The sequence below is a fragment of the Cryptotermes secundus genome, unplaced genomic scaffold (assembly GCF_002891405.2).
Source record: "Cryptotermes secundus unplaced genomic scaffold, Csec_1.0 scaffold528, whole genome shotgun sequence".
In the NCBI taxonomy this organism is placed as follows: domain Eukaryota; kingdom Metazoa; phylum Arthropoda; class Insecta; order Blattodea; family Kalotermitidae; genus Cryptotermes; species Cryptotermes secundus.
Window position 1 is genome coordinate 130560 of NW_019724748.1, and position 22060 is coordinate 152619.

The 22060-nt window shown below is 44.3% G+C and overlaps 1 protein-coding gene across 5 annotated transcripts in view; it reads right to left on the reverse strand.

Annotated features, from left to right (window-relative positions):
• The window catches only part of LOC111862880 (calcium-transporting ATPase sarcoplasmic/endoplasmic reticulum type), a 98713-nt gene that overhangs the window by 45684 nt on the left and 30969 nt on the right, over nt 1-22060 (reverse strand). For all 5 annotated transcript variants that reach the window (XR_002842506.1, XM_023848659.1, XM_023848658.1 and 2 more), the window contains exon 3: nt 10166-10183. Coding sequence is in view for 4 of the 5 variants with exons in the window: in XM_023848659.1 (XP_023704427.1) it covers nt 10166-10183 (18 nt within the window). In the remaining variant the exon portion in view is untranslated. The remainder of the gene's footprint in view (nt 1-10165; nt 10184-22060) is intronic.

The window sequence follows — 22060 nt, forward strand, 5'->3', positions numbered from 1 at the left end:
AAAAACTCCTGTTACTGAGTCACATAAGTACATTAACAGGTCTGGACTACTCCATTAGCTGTGTCGTTCAAAAAGTCGTCATAATTCTTTCACTTCACTCGGTGCTTCTCATACGCTTTACTGCTGGAGGACCCCTTATGGTTACATAATAATTACGAGGATCCCTAGAAAAACTTAATACAATTTCTGTATCTACGGACATTATCTGTCTCCAGACACAGTGACTGGGCCCATCTGGGTAGTTTCTTACCTAAAGACGGAGACAGAATCAAGTCCCCAAAACGTTGCGTTAAAAAAAAAAAAGACAGCTAATGCCCCAAAACACAATAATTGAATTAATGTATCACAGTCAGAAACTTCTAGATCTCGTGACCGCGCGGTCTAAGGCATGAACCGTCTTCGACCGCTGGCACACTCGGGTTGTGTGTTCCAATCCCACTCGAGGCATGGCTGTCTGCGTGCGTTTTTTCTGTCTTTGTTTTGTTCTGTAAGTAGGCAGCTGCCTTGCGACGGGCCGATCCCCCGTCCAAGGTCAAACAAGGGGCTGCAGAGCCATAGAGAGAGGTATATGCAGGGAGGATCCCTGATGCAACATGTGGACGTGTTTGCTGGCCACACGAGCATTAAAGCTACACACAATTTTGAAATGCTGCAACCCCACTTCGCGTTATGCATTAAGCCTATTTCGCTACATCATTTTATTGGCCCATATCTTGCGATCGCTGTTTCGCATAGATATGTACATGGAAACGCAAGCAAGCTTCTCCACAGATAAGCTTGAAATGAGTGGAAACTCCTTCATGAGAGCCGGAAAGTTATTCATAAGGACTTCGTGTATGTATCTTTCGAACTCATATCTGATGAAACGTCAATTAATTCGTCATATTGTTCTGCAAATAATCCTTGCTCAGTGAGGGGGGCATAAACGGGGTTCGGAATCATCGAAAACCTTCTCACTGTTCAATTATGACTCGAACATTTGATACCTGGTTTCCAAGTTCAACGCCCCCTCCCCCCCAAAAAATAGGAAAACGGACAGTGCAATCTGTTTCAACCCATATCCTCCAAAACTCTATTTTAGGTAAGAACAGAAATGGGTACCAGGAATTAAATAAATAATTTTCCTGGGGAGTAAAGCGCGGCCGGCGCGTAAGGTTGACAACCTTACCGCAATCTTTGAGCCGATTGTCTAGATAATGTGGGACCCTCAACGTCTCACAACCCTATGGGCCTTCACGGCCTGTTACGGGGATAGCTTTACTTTTTACTCCCCTTTTCACGTCCTGAGATAACCGTGATATTAGTACTTGCGAATGATAAACTACATGTCCGTTTGCCAGATATGTCAGCCCCTTGAGCCACACAGTGTCATACAGACGAGATTAAGTTGGAAGGGATGTTCAGCTGCGAATAACAACATTTCTGAGCGCAATGTGCACGCACGAACCCAACCTGTGTCTCGTGATAAGCATCACACCTCCACGTGTAGCAATGTAAATGCCACCCATTTCGTCACAAAAGGTCCTCAACAAATGTTCTTGGATTCAACGGTCTAGATTGTATAAAATCTACAACGGGCGAAACCCCGTCTAATATGTGTGTCAGTGGGATCAGAATCTTTTTCACAGCAAGCGCGTAACGACGAGTGACAGGATTCTACTTGAACACCAACAATAAGTAGATTCTAATGGGTTGTGACGACGGTGGATGACACACAGAATTACTGGGGTTTTGGACTTTTTGGTAACAGCACACGAAGTTTCTGAAACTGGATCTGTTTCCGTCTTCAGGTGAGAAAGGAAGGCACCTACTCAGCTGGGCCCCTTAGAAAGAGCAAATCTCAATCACTGGTCTAGTAGGCAGAACTCTGCACATAAGCATTTGCGCTTCAACTTGACTGTCACACAGGTACACGAACAGTATGCATCGAAAACACTACCCGTGCGAGTACTGTACTTGACAGGCAGTCGAATTTTGATTGTGGCTCAGAACTGTTTGCTTTGTATAAAGAAACGCGTGGAATGTACGAGGTTCGCTAATGACAACCGCTGGGTGTGCTGCTCTCTTCGGTGTATCTTGTGTTGACATGTATTCCCTCTACCCAAAGGAGCACACGACGGCCGCAATAAAAAAGGGAGGAAGAACAGGCATCCTATGACATCAAAACTAGTAATAATGATGTACTTTAAGAGTACCACTGACAAAGTGCACAGTGCAGTGGATTCCTCAAAGAGTGTTGCCTGAACATGGCCCTGTATGGCCGGAACACGTAGCGCATAAACATACAAACATTTTAACGAACAATTTAGTGAATTAAGTGCTGATTTTTTTTTTCCTTGGCACTACAGCCCCAGTGGGCCTAGGCCTACCTCCATGAACTCCGTTCACTTCGGTTTTTCTAGATTTACACATACGGTAGGACTCCTTGGGCGAGTGATCAGCTCGTCGCAAGGCCTCTACCTGTAGACAAACACAGAAAAACGCACACAAACATCCATGCCCTGAGTGAGATTCGAACCCACGATCCCGGCTTCCGAGCGAGCGAAGATAGTGCATGCCTTAGACCGCTCGGCTACCGTGACCGGCTAAGTGCTGATTAGTGTCATCTAAATCTACAGTGATATTGTTGCATTATAGACGGTAGATTACAAATGATCTTAAGAGAGATAGGATGGGGTGGTATGGATTGGATTGATTTGGCTTAGGATAGGGACCAGTGGAGGACTCTTATGAACACGGTAATGAACCTTCGGGTTCCATAAAACATTGCGAAATTCTTGGGTAGTTGCAAGACTGGCAGCTCCTCAAGCTCCATGAAGCTGGTTAAGGACACTGACTTCGCGTTAACTTCTCTTTGAAATGTGTGATCACTTTACACACATCTTCTTTACAAAAATTCATTTATACGTACCGCAGACCTGCGTTTCTCGCTTCTTTTTTAAGCATTACAGTTCTTAAAAAACTGTTATGTATCCGAAATAAGCAACCACCCCCATCCGACAACAGGCTTCCATTTTAGCTGACCCGCCTTCACAACTTTTTGGTTTTTATTTTTTGAATATATGCTGATCATAATAGGCGAAAATCCTAACCAGACGCATTAATACAAGACGCAACACGCCTGGCGTCTTTCAGCGGACTGGGAATTATTGGCGCAACAAGGTTCAGTTATACGCTGAGTGTAATGCCTGCCAATTTCATAATCTGTTATGAACCGCTGGTAACTGCAACATGCTGTTCTGTTCACAGCTAACCTCTTTATCCACAAGTACGTTATTTCTATACTTTTTTCTAGTGCTTCCTGTCCCCGTATCTCGCTAGTGAAGCGATTGCGACCATACATTAATATGACTTTCAGCTCGCCTGTTTAGAAACACGATGCTTATATTGTAGACGTGTAACAAAGACTAGTCCTGTACATGAGAAACTTTTGTGAACATAAAACAATAGATCTCGTGAAAGTCAGGAAACCATCCTAATGAGAACAATTTGGTCATTCTTTTCCAGTAAAAGTAAAAAAGTAAAGCTATCCCTGTACCAGGCCGTGAAGGCCCATACGGTTGTGAGACGTTGAGGGTTCCACATTTTCTAGACAATCCCAAAGATGGCGGTAAGGTTGTCAGCCTTACGCGCCGGCCGCGCTTTACTCCCCAGGAAGATTCCTGGTACTCATTTCTGTTAGAGGCTGAGTGAACCCCAGGGCCATAATGCGGCTGGAAGGTTTAGGTCAATTGAAATAATCCAATGACCTCATCGGGACTTGAACCCGCGACCTTCCGGCTTGTAGCACAACCCGTCAACCAACTACGCTACGGCGTGCCCCCATTCTGTTCCAGAGCAGCTTTAAATGATATTGCCATGGAGTGCACTGCGTTAAACGTGTTCAGTTCATTCAACAAGCCAGCAGCCATTTACGTGTATACTCTGTTCGACATTACAGTTGAACTTCATAAAGGAAGCACAGTAACACGTGACGAAATGTAATGCATATGTAAGCCGAATTACAACAAAACTCTAAAACATAAAAGGTAAAGTTGCCCCTGTGCTTAACTAAGCACTACGCCACGAAGTCGTAAGGGGGAGTGGATGTATAGATTAGCATTTTCTTGACCTCGGCACTAGCTGGAGGTGAGTGGTCAGCTTCACGTCCCGGCCGCTTTACCCCGGGGAAAGATGCCCCGGTACTGTATAGCAGGTTGGACACCAGAGCCGGTCTGGACGACATGGAGAAGTGAAAATTCTTCACCTTACCGGGACTCGAACTCCGACTTCTCGGTCGTCCAGCCCGTAGCCAGTCGCTATACCGACTGCGCCATCCCAGCTCCCTGTCGAAAAGATGGCATCTCTAGATAACTTGTTAAGCTGAGGCTCCTATATAGTATACGGCCGTCAATACGTGCCTTTTTATGGCAGTGAAACGTGGGCAACGCTCGCAGCCGACGAGGATTACAAACTTGGGTATGAGATTTCGAAGATAAGTTGCAGGCTAAGCCTTGCAACACCAAAACGTAACCAGGATATCAGGAATGAATAATATGTATACACTATCATGCAAAACGGAGTACAAATAGGAAAAGCTGGTTCATACACGTACTGAGAATCAACAGAATAACTAAGGGAACTCTACAATATTGCCGCGTGTATCCTGGTAACGCGACACTAAGTGACGGGTTCCAGACTTGATAACTCGATTTATTGGATAATTTCACACGTCGTAACTGCAATTTGTTTTTACACTCTTACGACAGACAATTATAACATATCAACTACTGAACTGCCCTGAACGACGTCTTCCTAACGAATTCCCGAATCTTCCAGCTTACGGCTGCTGAGCTGAGCCGCTGATGTTCAAAGTCAAAGTCACATTGTGGCTGACGGTGAATCGGTCAGTAGGTCCAGGTTTCCAGCCCCATCTGGGGCTTATGACCAGATATTTATTAATGTTTGACAGTTACGGTCTTGCTTACGTGGGGCGCCCTCTCTGACGAGAGGACGTGTCTATCTTTTGTATATGCAGCTGGACCTTGCCAGCGCAGTCGTTCTTGGATCCGAGTCCCTTGGGACTCGCGACCATATTTTACTGTCTCAGATTTGAGACTTCCCTTTTCTCCCGAGAATATTCCTGATACTCATTTCTGTTAGAGGCTGAGTCGACCCCAGGGCCATAGTGCGGCTGGAAGGATCGGGTAAATTGAAAAAAATCCAATGACCTCGTCGGGAATCGAACCCGTGACCTTGCACCTTGTCGCATAATGCCTCAATCAACTACGCTAGCGCGTGCCCCCGTCGAAACAGCTGTTCCACCGCAATTTTTGGAACGACCTGTTGAAGCGTCAGCGCTGGGTGAGTTCCAACACGCACGTCCCATATCCTGTACACCTCATCATCCGCATTTCAGATACACTGATCGCATATGCCCGCGGTCCTGCCATAGAGACGTCCCACAAAACGTCTCCAGACTTTGCTGGTGGTTATAAACATTATGTCACATCAACACAAGGTCCGATTCCCACCCGTTACGGAGGAAGTGCAAAGTGGTCATATTTACACAAAACTGACTGGGCCGTTTGCAGTTCGTTTGCACACCAGCTGCAGCACGACGGCACTTCGGGTCATTTCGGTCCACAATCGCTGGACTGGACGTGAAGTATGGCACAGCTCGCTTCATCTACTTCCTGCGCAATCCCTCAACTGTTTCTCTCCGCGATACAGGAGCAGATGATTTCTCAAGGCAAATCGCAGAGGCTGATAGCAATCGGATCAATCCACAAACGCACGCTGCAATTCTTGTCACCTGCTTCTTGTAATTCCGTTGCCTAGTTGAAGTTCCTCCAGCCCATCTGACGCATGGAGGTCGTGTGAGAGCCTCCAGAAAATCCACCATCCGGTCGGTCGGGCGAGAGGGACATCTCGCACTGAGCGCGTTCAGGCTCGTGGCGTAGTCGACAGACCAATATACTATGCACACCACAATTTGTAACATAGAAACACATACTTAGCGTGGCAACTCTGGCCTGCTCGCGTTCTCCTGTGTCGAAAGAGAGGGCATTTAAACCTTTAATAAAGTAACGTTCGTAGCAGGATGTTCAATTACGTTTTAATTAACTACATGGAGACCTAGGCCACATGTAGGCGATAAGAAACTTCGTTTATAATCTACAACAGCACACTTCCGCAATCTTGACTTGAATATGCAAGCCAGTGTCCCGTTTGTTTCGGTACATAAAAAGACTGCAAGGCTTGCGGAAAAAAGGTTCCTGGTTTAAAATGCGTTTCATTCTTCTCTAGAGCTTCTGTTTGAGACTTTTTTTGTTCCGAAAAGACACAGCGAGGTATGCTCAAGACATCTGCAGAAACCATGTGGGTCTACGTATAAGGTGGTCATCAGAATTTTCCTATTTACATGAATCCTGAAATGTTCTGACTTTTTTTTGGAAAGTTCTCCAGTATCAACTATTCCTTTAGTCGTCTTCAGGCGTTCGCAACATGCCTTTATACAGGGATCCGAATGCATCTAAAAATGTAACTGTTTCTGTTTCATTCCCTAACGGGAACCTGAGGAAACTCAAGAGTATGAAATGTATCCGCAATCTTGCAAATACTTCGTAAGATTTGAGGTTTTCAAGGCGGTGACTAGGAAGAAAGCAGTCTTCTGGGATGTGGCACCGTGTAGATGTGGTGTTAACCGACGTTTCGGAGGAACGTATCGCCTCCATCTTCAGGGCGGAAGGAAAAATAAAATCCGCAAGCGAAGAGACCGTGAGAACCAGTCTGCTTGTACCGGTTCTCACGGTCTCTTCGCTTGCGGATTTTATTTTTCCTTCCGCCCTGAAGATGGAGGCGATACGTTCCTCCGAAACGTCGGTTAACACCACATCTACACGGTGCCACATCCCAGAAGACTGCTTTCTTCCTTGCAAATACTTATTTGGTGGAGTTCTTGAATGTAATTCCAATCCTCATTCCCAACTTTCTTTTAATTATAATACTAAAACTTAATTTCTTAATTTCGTCGGTACTTTTCTGTAAGGTTTCAGCCACTATACACTGTCATATGGAAGCAACCCAACCACATGCCCGGGGAGAAACGAGTAGGCCTGTGTAAATTTAACGTTTTCGTTCCATCGTTACGTCCTGGTCTTACGAGGGCTCTGTTTCCATACAGCGTTCCTACCTGTATCTTATGTATGTCTATATTCAACGTATCTCACATGCGCGTTACGTCCTTTACTTAACTCTCCTTGATGAAGCTGCGAAACTGCGGACCGATTTCTGCAGTGGCTGAAATGTGAAATGAAATGAATGTTTCACACACAAAATGAACTTCAGCGTCGTTTTCATTGTGGTCGCTGTTAAACAATGATTTGTGCAAGTGCGCCACAGCAGACACAATAACCACGTGATGACTAAATGAGATAGAATCGGGGGAGATTTCACACGTAACGAAAATTGCGCCTACAAATAATAACGGGGTATGCATATGACGCACTGGCTTCATGCAGTATTAATGTCTGTTCAGTCATTTCTAATTTAATGGCTCTTTCGTACGGTAAGTTGTGAGAATTCTCACAACCTTCACTCGAAGCCATTTAGCGAACGAGACATACAACAATGATGTACTCCTACAACTGGTACCCGCAACTACCGTGTAAAAATGACGTTGAAAGGTTAATGCCCAGAGTGCATTTATCGGCACTAAATCTTGGTTATTCCCTGGCACAATGAAATGCTAACCAGTGAAACAGTAGTCAGGTGTGTAACAGGTGTGTTTTACGTTAAACTGTTCCCTTCATAAATTATTCGATGACTGATGAAAATAAAAGAAGAAGAAAAGTATTTCAAGATCTGTGAACAGAGAAGACTTGTTTTGAAGAGTCCTGTCTTCTCGAATACAAAGCTGCGTAGTCCACTGAAAGTCATAACCTCTAACGTGAGACCCTTAAATACTAAAACGTATTATTTTGTTGAGAATGAAACCCACCGGGAGCAGAGAGAACCTCGAGAAGCGTTATGTGGGCGCCGTACCCAAGCCACAATAGTGAGGCTGGTGGTCAACTCGGTGCGCGCAACTTTCACTAGTATTCTGAAAATATGGAGCGCTTCCTCAAAGTTCCATGGTGCTGGGGATGGCAGAATCTTCACGGGGGCGAAGGGGGAAGTAAGTAAGAACGCCTGCAACATCCGAAAGGCAAGGGGTCTCCTGCAAATACTGTTGGAGTGATACTGTACAAGCACGAATCTGCGTACTTAAAACTCTTCACAGTTCAGCGCAGAGGATGTTTCTGCTGCCGGAACGCCAACGCTAAAGGAGAAAGCAGGTCCTGCAGGAATAAGGCTAGCTGCCCCGAAGGACGGACATTACTCCTGACTTGCAAGATACGGTAAGTTTATAAAATGCGACACGAAGCAGCACCGCCTTTCCGAATAACCTTTTTGCGCCACTGAGAAGACAGAACATGGGTAGCGAGCAGGAACGGTTGGAACCAGAATCGAATGACGACACTGGTGAGTCAGCAGGAAAATTTAGTCAGGCTACCTCCCACCCATAATCATTCTGACGCCATCAGTTCACATTCTTTCCTTCCAAAAGGAGATCAAACTACCGGTGTGCAAGCAATTTTCACTGCGGACCACGGGAGCCTGAGATCGCACGATTTCCTGCAATATGTCCGATTATAAGGGCATCCTATCCCATCACACCCAGAATATGTAGTGACGAACGAGACAATAGAACTTATTCAATCGTTAATCTATTTCCACTAATTTGAATATATTTTATTAAAACTAATGTACTCCGTTGTTGTGTCGGCACTGATGTAGTTACGCCCTGCAGGGGCGGCAAGGGAGCAAGAAAATTCCGGGCCGCAGCAATGGCACCAAAGTATCATCAGACAGAGAACGGTGGAGCCGGTGCCCTGTTGGTGATGTGGGTACCCTCGTAACTACAGTGCAGCATGTCACGGAAACAGCACATGTTTTGCTCTCGTCACGAGAAAGAGGGGGAAACTGTTTTTCCTATACGTAAAGCACACCTTGCACCTATCCCTCTTCTCCTCTGTAGTTGAGAAAGCCCACTGCTGTATGTTACAATCTGACCAGAAGCCAAGGCAGCATGGGTTGGAAGGCCGGTCGCTTCATTCTCCATGACGGAGATTGCAACGTATGCTGTAGGCCCAACACTGCAGGTTCAGCCCCGAAAGCCGAAATTACATATTAAAAGTCAAACTAACTGGGTTGAACTTCGAACTCTGAGGCATGAGTCTCATATGCACCGTCAGGCGAGTCGCACGGTTAAGAGAAGCTAAAACTAACGAAGCTATATGCAGCAGTCAAACCTGGGAGAAACTTTCATATTCTTAGTTGGAATAAAATTACACTGACAACGCTGTGATGCAAATCCTTTTTGCCTTCTGCCAATTCGGGGATTGGGACCTGACCGGTTCCGATATTAAGGGACATGTTGCAAATCGTTAGTGTTAAATAATGAAACGCTAAAAGTTCACTTACGACACACATGCTAAATGTGCAAGGCAAAAAATAAAGAAGGCAAATTTGTCCCCGTGCTTAACTAATTAAGAAATATGTTATGAAGGTGTATGGGGGAGTAGATGTATAGATCCACATTTTCTTGACCTCGACATAGCTGGTGAGTTGTTAGCTTCACGCTCCTGCCGTTTTATCTCCGGGGAAATACCTCCCGGTACCCACTGGATAGGAGGCTGGGTAGGCACCAGAGCCGGTCTGGACATGGAGAAGAGAAAATTCTTGACCGTACCGGGCCTCGAACTCCGACCCCTCGGTCGTCCAGCCCGTAGCCAGTCGCTGTTCCGACTGAGCTATCCCGGCTCGTATGGTAAATGTAAGTATGAATCTCTTGTTTCGCGCTGCTTTACCGAATACTATTCTCATTGTTTATATGTATTAATACTGCGGCAGAAATGTAAATATCTGTCCTACACACAGCACTGGCGATGCCTGATGCAAGAAATAGTTTCTCAATTTCCATCAGAAACAAATTTGTATTTACATCCGGACTCACACATAACTCAAGCTGCGTAATTATGCCAAGCAGACGTGACATGCACTCAAATGGTGAACTGCAGAGTTCTTTCCTTGCTTTGTAGCGATTTCTCGTCATACCTACGTGAAATGGCATTCTACTCACCCTCTTCAGCTGGCAATTCTGAAAAGAAGAGAAAAGAACACCATTAGTGACAACATACATTTATTTCATTCCTTTATGAGACATTTACTGTGATGTTGAGACAATGCAACAAGCAGGCCTATAAGCTACTCAGCTTGTTACACAGTAACCTTTGCATACTGGGTCTGGTCAAGTGGGATTTGTGGTGGACAAAGTTGCGCTGGGGCAGGTTTTCTCCGAGTACTTCGGTTTCCCCTGCCAATCTTCACTCCATCAATTGCTCCACAATCACCCTCACCTATCATCTGGGGCTGGTACAATAGGCCAGAAGTGGCCGCAGTACAAGGGACTTAGTCTCACCCCCACTAGCAATAAAAAAAAAACCTTTGTATACGTGGTGAGGGTCGTTTGAGTCTGTAGCCTCGTCGTCCACTGTGATTCTCAGACTAGGCGGTAAAGCATGCATAAATTTAATTACTTAAAGCAACTGATTACTCGTCATTAATTAATAAACTGCCCACAAGGACCAACAGTCACTTAACTAATTTTCTTCAAAGGGAGGAAATTACAGTAGGTTGAAGCTTCTCAATGTAATTTCATAAAACATAATTAAACAAGCTCTGTATTCAAGAATCAAAAGGATCTCAACAAAATAAGTCGAGACGTCCGAATTACATTTCTCAAATAACGCCTTAAAACATTAAACAAAACAATTACATTTTTACTTCAAACGCAAACTCAGCGCCAAGTATTCCTTGCAATAAGACGGACCAGAACAGTTTACAGATCGTCATTCTGCATTTATGTAATGAAAAGGGCAAGAGGTCACCTGAAATCTTACTTTGCAAAGTGCGAAAAGCTTCGCAAAATTTGTTTCATATCTACGTTCCTTATTTACACGTACTTCCGCTTCCTTTCTTCCGGTCATTCGCGACGCAAGCGTTACCGTGTGCGGTGCATTGATATGAGATCTGTATTCACATATCCCGGATATGCCTACAGTGAGCAGCAAATTGCACGTTACATTTCATTGCCCCTATTCTTATTGCCTCCATTCGCTCGCACAATTCAACAGTTTTTCGGCGCTGTGGTCTGACTACTTTATTTTTAATTGCTGTTCAAATTAATTAAACTTCTCTGCCTAAATATCCGTTCCATAATTTGTCATATACAGTCATACACTTACAAAGAGAAGGGCTGCAATGTTCTAGCATACAACTGAGAATAGTGCACTAGTATATGAGCACACTTTCGCTATACAAACCACAAACCACAAAAGCCTGGTCTCAAACAACTAAACAATGAACTACCGGGTCTTGTGGACAAAACCATCTTCGGTGAAGCAATCTGTCCGTAGGGATCTGTGGTGGACAAAGTGGCAGGTTTTATCCGAGTACTTCGGTTTCCCCTGTCAATCTTCATTCCACCAACTGCTCCCCAATCACCCTCACCTATCATCTGGGGCTGGTACAACAGGCCAGAAGTGGCGGTACAAGGGACTCAGTCCCACCCCACTAGCACTAAAAAAATTCCACAACATTCCTGGTAGTTCTCTTGCCATTACTAAGAACACTGCCTGTTTTAGAGGATTTGTGTTACAAAAATAACTCATATATTGTAGTATGTAGCAGTCCCTTTTTCTGCCTAAAACTTCTTGCACATACTTTCTCACACAAGACTGCTCTAGACTGCGTCAGCTCGGTAACCACTCATCCTTACTAAATACCGAACAACAATGAAATCCGTTCAACCAGTACAGCTAGTTTCCACAAAATCTACATTTCGTGTTTGGGCTCCCAGTGCGTGTACCGTTACTATCCAGAAGCTTTCATGAAGTACTGAAATATAATTAAATTATTTTGGGCCGTTTTCGAGAAAATCGCCATTTGGAGGGGGGGCTCATCTCAAGGCTCCCATTTTGGGGGCTATAATATTCATATTCACCGAGCAACGACCTATGACGGACGTTCAGCCGTCCAGGCGCTAGCGACGCCCACATCCGCAGATATAAAGAGAGCAACTGAAAGGTGCGGACAAACAGTCCATATCAACCTGTGTCCGGAAACATTTCATTTCTCAGATATGGCGGAAAGAGTACTGTCGTGACCTACTGAACTGTCATACATTTTAGCCGCGCTGTGCGAGATGTTCACAGTAACACCTATCACGACTGATAAGACAGATAGAGGAGGACCCACTGCATGGTCTCCACGCCAGATTCGAATCCTCTGAAGTCCTACCGCCTGTAAAATAATCATGATACTTGAGAAATCCAAAGTGGGAGCAAGAGGGGAGAAGAAAAGGGAAAGTAAAACCACTGAGTAGAAAGGGGAAAATTAGTTGCGTACTAATATTGCAGTGTCTGTGTTTTGGCTGTAGTAGTTACAGGACCGAACCGTCAAGAAACACGGCTGCAGTTTACAACTCTGCCTCCGAGTAACGTTAACTTTTTGTTACTCCGAGATTTAGCCCCTTGGACTGATGCCGAAACACATTAAGAATCACCGATTTTTGGGGTCGACTAGGTCGAGCTCCTCTCGAATAACTCGTACACACTTCTCATCCTGAACTCTGCGCAAAATGGAGGATCCCAGTATGCATACAGCAGTACCTGATGTTTGTGCTGGACGTGAAAACTGTATATAAAAAAAATCTACCTCTGTAACAGGCCGTACAGGCCCATAGGCTTGTGAGACGTCGAGGCTCCCATATTTTCTCTAGACAATCAGCTCACAGATGGCGGTGAGGTTGTCAGCCTTACGCGCCAGCTGCCCTTTACCCCCAGGAAGATTCCTGGAATAGAGTTAGTTGCAAGACTCCTACGGTCCAGACAGAAAAACAGTCACTGATCCCGCGGGACCCGGAAACAAGAATGGCTGTGCCTGCGAGGGCTAGCAGAAATTTACCCTAATCGAACCTGGGTTGTCTAGTGATTGAGGTCAGCTGTTTCTAAAGAACTCTACACTGTAAATTTCTCCCAAACTTTCAACTAAGACGGAAACAGGTCGTTTCCAAAAGCTGTGTTCTTCAGAATACCAGGCAATGTACGAAGTCTAGAAACTCAGTAATCCAGAGTTAGGACAATGCAGAACTGACTTCGGTCTAAACCACTTAAGAAAATAACGTAAAGAATTGGGGGGAATGCGTTCACAGATTTTGTCAAGTGACGATTACTGTGGATGAATTCGCCAGTCGCCAAAGACGCCACTGCGCAGTAAGTTTCAGCAAATATTAAAATACAAATTCCACTTGCGCACTCCCAGTTCGGCCAAGAGCCACCAAGTTGTGGCGCGACCTGGCTTGTTGGGCCTGAACACATCTGGGGAAGTGGATAATATTAAGGTATCGCGGAATGATGATTAGCACGATAAAGTACTTGAGGGAAAACTCCAGAGTCACTCTGCACATCACAAATCCTACTGACCGAAATGGGTTTGAGCCCCGGTCTCCAACCAACCAATGAACTTCGTATCATGAGATCTATTGCCACGCCTCCACATCAAACTTTGGAAGATACTCTGAAAATTTTCCACCATCCGTTACTGACGCAGATTAACACTCCAAAGGTACTCGGTTCTCTGACAAGATGGCAGAGGATATGCGTGTGTGATAAAAGAGGACGTAAGATTATACTAGATCCTGCCTTAAAACGATCTTCATTTCGTGATGGCTGGTATTTGTGCAATCTACAATCGACAGTCTCTGTGACGTCCACACGAGGAAACCTTGTTGCAACACACAAGACTTCCCATACGTACAGTTGCCTACTCAACACATGACGCAACCTGGAAGACGTTTTACAGACAAAGTCTGCGTCTGCGCTGCTCCACACAAATCTCTCTCTCGGCCTGTTCCAAGGGGCAAAATGCCTTTATATCAGTACAAAGTGTCAGATCACTAAAGCAAAGCAGTTTTGGTTTCCAATATTTCGCTTGCTTCTACATTACATCGATGAGCAGTTTATAACGATACTAAGGGCTGGCCAATCGGAATTCGATTCCCGAGAAAGGCTAGGGCTTCTCTTTCCGACACCATGTCCTGACCGGTTGTGGTACCGACCACTCGCCTCCACGTGGTGGCCACGTCAGGTATGCGCGCTCAGATGCACACTTCACACTGACGCTAGTTCTTCGTGCATGTCAGGAACGTTTGTTTACCGAAAAGTATTGCAAGGTTTCCTAGCTACACAGCATTACGTCCATATGATGTAATTTACAAGAAGAAAAAAACACAGTTGAGAATGATATGACGTCACTCAGAGCAACATGCAACATCGCCTACGCAATTCAGTTGCGTGGTAAAGTGGTGCTGCCTGGAGGACGGGGTCCGGTAAAATGGCACAAACAGAATTCGCATTCGTTCACTCATTTCTGCATCCTCTGCACTTCCCACCATAATGATTTAGCCACTACGTTTCTGCGCCTGCATTTCCGATGCAAACTGAGGTTAAGATTTGGTTTATACTGACCAGTTATTCAGACCAGATACAGGAGATATCGCTCCAACATTAGTATGCATGCAAATTCTGGATAGTCGCCGACAGGATTTGAGCCTCGGTCCTTCCGAATGACAGCCAAAGCAATACAGTTCAGCAACTATTATTTCTTACACTTCATCTGGAGAGGTCTGAAGTTTCTCTTCGGCTGCCAATTGCCTCCTAAAAATCCGGTTCTGGATTCGAACCGACACCCCTCTGAATGCATCGCTAAGAATCGGTCACATGTGTGAATTACTCGTCACGTCTTATTCGGAAATATCTGCGGAGTCAATGTGTCTCCAGCCGCAATCGACTCCCGAAATGCGGCGTGGGCGCTATTCACGTACTTGGCGACCCAATTACCCACACACTCATCTCGTAAAGAATCGTCTTTAAAACAAATGTTCTGGGCATTAAACTTTAAATGCGCGCAGGAAAGTGGTACAAGCAAATCAAAATCTGCGTATACCTACAGCACGGGGTATGCATGGGGATATAAATTACGAAATTTGAACTGAGCTCAGCTACTTTGACCAGTTCTGCAGGTTAACCACACGAATTTCCTTAACATCCGAGATCTTCAGTCAAGGCAAAGATACCAAACTCCGTAACTTACGCTACTGCCGGTGCGCCTGTCAGCTTGAGTTCTGGCCCAACACAAACAGGAACCGATAAACGAAAACAATATCGGATATACAACCGCAAGTATACAGTGTAATAACTGTACAGAGTTTCATTTTGAATTCCGTGCCGATGAACACACGCAAACACACAATGAATGGTGAAATTTTGAAGACGGAAAACTGCATGTCCATCACGGTCCCAGGGATAAAAAAGTAAAGGTATCCCTGTAACAGGCCGTGGGGGTCCACAGGGTTGTGAGATGTCGAGGATCCGACATATTCTAGACAATCGGCTCATAGATGGCGGCAACGGTTGTCAGCCTTACGCGCCGGCCGCCCTTTAACCCCGGGAATATACCTAGTACTCATTTCTGTTAGAGGCTGAGTCGACCCCAGGGCCATAGTGCGGCTGGAAGTATTCTGTAAATTGGAAAAAAAAATAATCCAATGACCGGGATAAGAGGAGGAAACTGAAACATATACATTCATTGGCAACACATGTATATGCAGCTCGCAGAAAGTAGCTGAAGGTAACGACTGGCATGAGACTTAAAGAGGAACAAGGCTGGACACAGTGAACTCCATAATGCAGTAAGTTACGCAAAACTGCCAACGCCATGCTTTGCAGTTTATTAACCTTACACGCGGCCGGTGTATGAACGGCATTTCTGCAAACCACAAAACGTACTAAACAAGCTGAGCAAAATTCATATATCGATAGCATAGTAATTCACAATATGGGATTACACTAAAACGTGGGAAACGGTTCATTAAATTCACGGGAAAGCTTCAGGCAAAAAGGGGGCTGTGTAATCGGTGAGCAAGGCCACAAATTAAAATTATCAACTTCTTCAAATCTCAACAGAATCTGAATAACGGTTTATCATAGAAGTCATGTTCATTTATGACTTACTACAATTTGTCCATGACAGAAATCGTAACGGCCAAATAAAATTACGCAACGAACCCTCGTACCTCACAGAAACTTAAGGGCGCTTCACTGTTGGCAGGTCAGCACGTTTACCGGCTAACATTTCTTCAGTTTCACAAATCTGTTCATAACCTGGCGGAAGTGCAACGTTCAGTGCTACTGCTTCAAAGGCTTCTTTTCTATATGGTGCTTTAACAAATACCTTCTTCACAGAAGACATCAACTTGTCAACAAGCGGAAAATTTGCACAAACTGTTTCTGCAACACGGTGCAACCCATGGGCAAGGCAAGTCAAATGTGTGTCATATTTGGAAATATAACTTTAAGAGCAGTACCGGCTTTCATCATATAACTTGCGGCATCAGTCACACAGAGCAACACGCGCTCACACTGAAAGCCATTAGGCCATAGTAAATTCATGGAATCGATAAAGAAGTCGCAAACTGCGGAGCTATTTGCGGTTTCAAATTCCTCTACCGCAAGAAGATATGGGGTAGATTGTTCAGTCTTATTATGGGATCCAACTATAATATTTGCAATAAACCGTTCCTCGCAGTCTTGTGCTTCGTCGATTGGTACCTATATAAAATTATCTGGAATCTTAAGTCTAATGCTTTCAATTTTAAGATCGTAACACTGCTTCACGTAATTTTTGCGCACAGTACATTCATCTCGCACTTCGCGCTGTGTATACTTCTCTATGAAGTTTCTCAGAGTAGGACTGGTCAGTTTCCACAGCGGGATATCTTCCGCTAAAAAGGCTTCGCACAAGTCAAAGGAGAACTGCGAAAAAGTATTCTTAGAAAATTTACTAAGCAATTTTTTTAACGTGAGCACTTTTCGTCCATTTAATTTTAATATTCTCTTTGTGTATATTAGTGTTCAATGCTGAAGCACTTTAAAGCGTTTTTCACATGCTCGGCAATAAAGAATTTTGTTATCCGTAGTTATCATCTCTCCTTCGAACTCCCGCTGGTACAGCTGTAATTTAGTTTTCTGACTTGACTTTCACTTTCAGCATGACTGCAAAAAGCTAAACAAACTTAGCCACAGACTAGTCACCACTAATGTGACTGACCCCCAGCTCCAAATGAAGAAGCGCAGCGAACCTGATGGAGACTTCGGAAATAAATAAATGAAGTTCATTATCGGTTGAATAGTACTACGTCGCTAACAGCTACGCATGAATACGCTTCCGACTAATCCCTTTGCGGCCACTTTGAAGGTACGAGTACGTGGATGAGGCAGGGGATCGGGGAAGTCCCGTCCTGGGTATTGCATCAGAAACACGAATCCAGACTCAACTTGCTATTTACATGACGAAATGTTGCGAGTCAAATATGCAGCATATTCTTATACGGAAAAGAAAAATTGTATACACACGAAGATGATTGAAAATTTGAACATAAAATTAAAAACTTATATATGTAATTATAATCATTTTAAAAAGAGAATATGCATCATAAATAGAGATCTTCGAAAATATTACGCTTATCCATAAAACAGGCAAAATATGCACTAATATTCACCGCCAAACCATGTCTAAAATTTAAGAAATGAAGTAATTCATACATATATTCAAATGAGCATACTTTTTGGTTGCAAGAAAGAAATATGCAACTGTATTAAAATCCGGTTCCTAGTTATGACATATCTGTACACGGTATCTAGTGCTGGCTAGTGACGTCAACAAACCAGGATAATGGATCAATGCCATGTCAGCAAACCAGTTCTTCTTTATGTAATTATAAACTGCGTTTAAAACCATGAATTCCGAGCAGGTGCTAAGTATGCCTGACGGTAAACTGCTGCTAACACTATCGAATTCCAAAAGAACGAGGAACTATTTCATTTAACAGGAGTATTGCATTCTAAGTACGGTTTACGTATCCACCAGTCATCTGCAAATTTTGTGCATTAAGTCTACACTTATAAGGTAAAGCTGTTCCTATGCTCAAGTAATCACCACCCCATGAAGACATGGACTTTCAACGGACTACACGGCGTTATATACCGGAAAATTTGTACGTTTACAATCTGTGCGACTGGTGTATTGTTTGATACTGGTATACAATATAATTCACCGCTAACTTGAGGCTGAAAAACAGCAACAATGCCGCAGGGTGATCAAGACTCATGAAATTCAATAGAAAGGGCAACAAGTGTATTTTGGCTTCAGTCTTAAATGCTTCTTACATTACTGTTCACTGGACAGACTTCCAGACAAAAAGCAAGTGGACTGGGGTGAGTGTCTATACCTGCAAGTCTAGTATAATCCCTCGAATCAGACACCAGCTTACACAGCAGAACAGTCTGTTTCAAATGCCTGGAGCAGTGAGGATCTCATCCCTACACCCGTACCACATTTGCCCACGACCGGCCTTCTCTTCTACTCTACAGACGATCTACTGTGCTTCGAAACACGAATACAAAGGTTTTCAAAAGAAGAAAGCAGCCCTTGTTCAGTGGTAGTAGGGCGACATAAAAAGCGATAGACTTGCGACAGGGTGAGAAGACGTACAGTCTATTACAAAACACTGCAAAACAACAGCGATACACATTACTCAAACGATGTAATGGGAAACAAATAATTGCGGGAAGTTATAAAATCGGTAACTAAGAGGGGCTCTAGAAGTTCCGTGGTTAAACCGCTTTTCCGGACAATTGAAAAGTCTACTGCAGCTGCACAGAAAGCTACAAATATCTAAGTGATTATTATTAACCAACGATACACATGAAGGGCAGGAACAAGAGATCAATAATTATTACAGCTCTTTGAAAAACACTGGCGCGGGTGAACACGCTGATGGGCGTTACTGGTAACCGAGTTTCTCGTCTACATGCGAAACGATGCGGGTGTACAGTACATCAGCGCCAGTGCCAGAACTTCACCAGACATGTACTAACTGCAAATGGCTGGGACACGCAAATAACCATCAATATATTTTTCTCAAGCCAATTCATCTGCCAGTTTCGTCTTCTTTGAGATCTCTCCAATCCTAGCACTGAGCTCAAAACCACGGACCATATCCATTTAAAGGTTTCCCCCACCCCGGGAAGATTCCTGGTACTCATTCCTGTTACAGGCTGAGTCGACCCCAGGGCCATAGTGCGGCTGAAAAATCCTATGACATCGGAAATCGAACCCGCAACCTTCCGGCTTGTAGCATAGTGCCCAATACAGCACTTGGGGGTACACAATTACATGCCTAAAGCATGGACCATCACACCTTATGAACAAAAGCCGTTTGTGTTCAGTATCTCAGGTATAGTGATCTTGGCTCCCATTGCATGCCGAAAACGGAATGCAGTAACTTTACAGTTATGACTTAACGATCTACAACACCGTTGATAACGTACCCTCAAAGATCTTTCTGACACAGCACAATAATTTTGATTTTTACTGAAGCCATCTGAACCGTCCGGAAGTCTGAACAATTACTCCTATCCCGAATGAAACAGATGGTTTACGGTTCATGTTGTTTTCTTCCTTGAGTGATGACAAAGTGTTAAGTGGGATGGTTTGTTGAACTTTTTGCAAATCTAGCTACTGCACCAAGATATCAAACTCCCCCAAAAAATTGTCAAATATGCCCAACATATGACGGCACTATCGCCCAAGAACGTAAATGGCCATGAATGCCTTAAGACTTCTGAACAATCCTTTTTACAGACCTCCATCCTTACATTCTTAGCTTCGAAACTGAAAATTAGGAGATTTCGCATACATGCAAGGCATTGCAGGAATCAAAGTTCATGATTAAATGTCACACACCATTCCACGAGTACACGACGACTGCATATGGCCCACGAACCCGGCTTCGTGCAGTCCCTTATCAAGAGCATTTAAGTCAAGATCAATATATGGAAACTCATTCACAGAACCAAAGTTTCGTTTTAATTCTGATAAGCCTATATGATTCCAAAATCAACAGCCACCCAACTCATTCTGAGCGAACCTGCTAGGTACAGACCAAAAACACGATATGTTATCAGTTTCCAAGGCCATTTTCGAAAAGGGGCAACGGCCTTATACAACGTGCAACACAATGGATTACAGGCACAACTCATACGGCCTACTTTCCTACTGCACGGGGAGCCGGGATAACGTATTCGGTATAGCGACTGGCTACGGGCTGGACGATCAAGGGGTCGGACTTCGAGTCACGGTAGGGTCAAGAATTTTCTCCTCTCCACAGCGTCCATACCGGCCCTGCGACCCACCCAGCCTCCTATTCTATGAGTACCTAGGGCTCTTTCCCAGGGAGTAAAATGGGAGGGGCGTGAAGCTTAATTAGTTAAGCACAGGGTCAACTTTACCTTTACCTTACGGAGGTGCAGACTTCAGCCCTACAACTATTCTTTTCTTACTGCCGTATTTAGGTAATGCCAGTGCATACTCCCAATGGTAACATGCAATTCAGCCCATGGACTCTTACACAGATGGAATCCTATCTCAGACAGAATATTTTCTGCAATCTTAAATCAATTACAGGTTGTTAGGGACAGTCACTCCTGAGAAGTTCAGTCTCTGAGCTAGTCAAGAAATCCCCCGACTTTTACGAAGCTCCAAAAATCCAATATCATGTACAAACAGCCTGCCACTGGTATCTATTATGATCCAAATGAATTCAGTCTGTATCCCCCCCCCCACTCATTACTTTAAGATCCATTTCAATACCACCCACTCGTTTACGCCTATGCCTTCCAAGTAGCACAAATATAATCAGACACAGGATTTGCTTGAAAAATCAGAAATAGTCCAACACGCACACGAAGAACGCCACTACATATGTTGGAATGAAGCGAAGTTCTTGTAGACTGAGCCCAGCACGACATGCAGGAAATACAAGGAATCAGTCCACATGTCTCTGCTCGACCATCCGATAAAGTCAGCCCGGTGTGGATCTCTGTCCCATCTGGACCGCCGTTATCACAGCAGAAGTCAAGAAACTACATCTCAGTCCGGTGTAGTTTGAGTGGGAAAATTTGTTTTTCTTGTGTTGGTATCTTAAGAAGTATTGCTTCTCTCCAGAGACGATTTCTAACGAGATACTCTCGGTGCAAGGCCTCGTGTGGAGTTTTGATAATTTAATGTTTTCTTAGCTCTCGCAGACGGTTTGTGCTGTGTTTGGCTTGTATACCCCATCTTGTAGCTGGCACAGGTGTCCGGAGATAGGGACTAGCTCTATTGACTGGGCCCAACTGAGTAGGTTTTACCTGAAGACGGAGACAGAATCCGGTCTCCGAAACGCTGTGCTTTGAAAAATAAAGAGGTGGTGTTTTAGATAAAGACAGGATGATGGGCAATGTCCAAGAAGATAGAATCTGTACCTACTCTTTAGGTTTTCCCATAAAAACTCTGCATGCGTGCTACATGTCCCACTCGTTCCAACCTCCCACTGAACATCGCGGTAAACAGAACTCTTGTTTCGTATTCGGGAGTTTCGCAATGAAATCTTCACCCGGACACTGGCAATCTTGATTGAGGTCTTTCTTGGTATTCCTCAGATCTTCCAGGGGAAGTACCATAAATTAGGCTATGACCGCTTCCTCCTCTTATTTAAAGTTAGTATTCACTAATGGCCCTACCATTGGACACTGATGTTGTTAAATAAAACACAGAGAAACAAATCACATCTCCCTGCATTTGGGCATCATAATGCTTAGTTAAGAGTACAGTTTATATGCAGTTCATTCCTGCCTCTTGTTACCTCTTCCTGCTCAGGTCCAAATATTACGTATTTCCAGTGCACACACACATCAGAAGTCCACGTTCTTCCCTCAATGTGAGAGACTCATTCAACAACTATACACAACAACAGGTAGCACCACAGTTTTGTACGTTTTCAGATACACGTAACATATGGGGAGACGAAGAGACT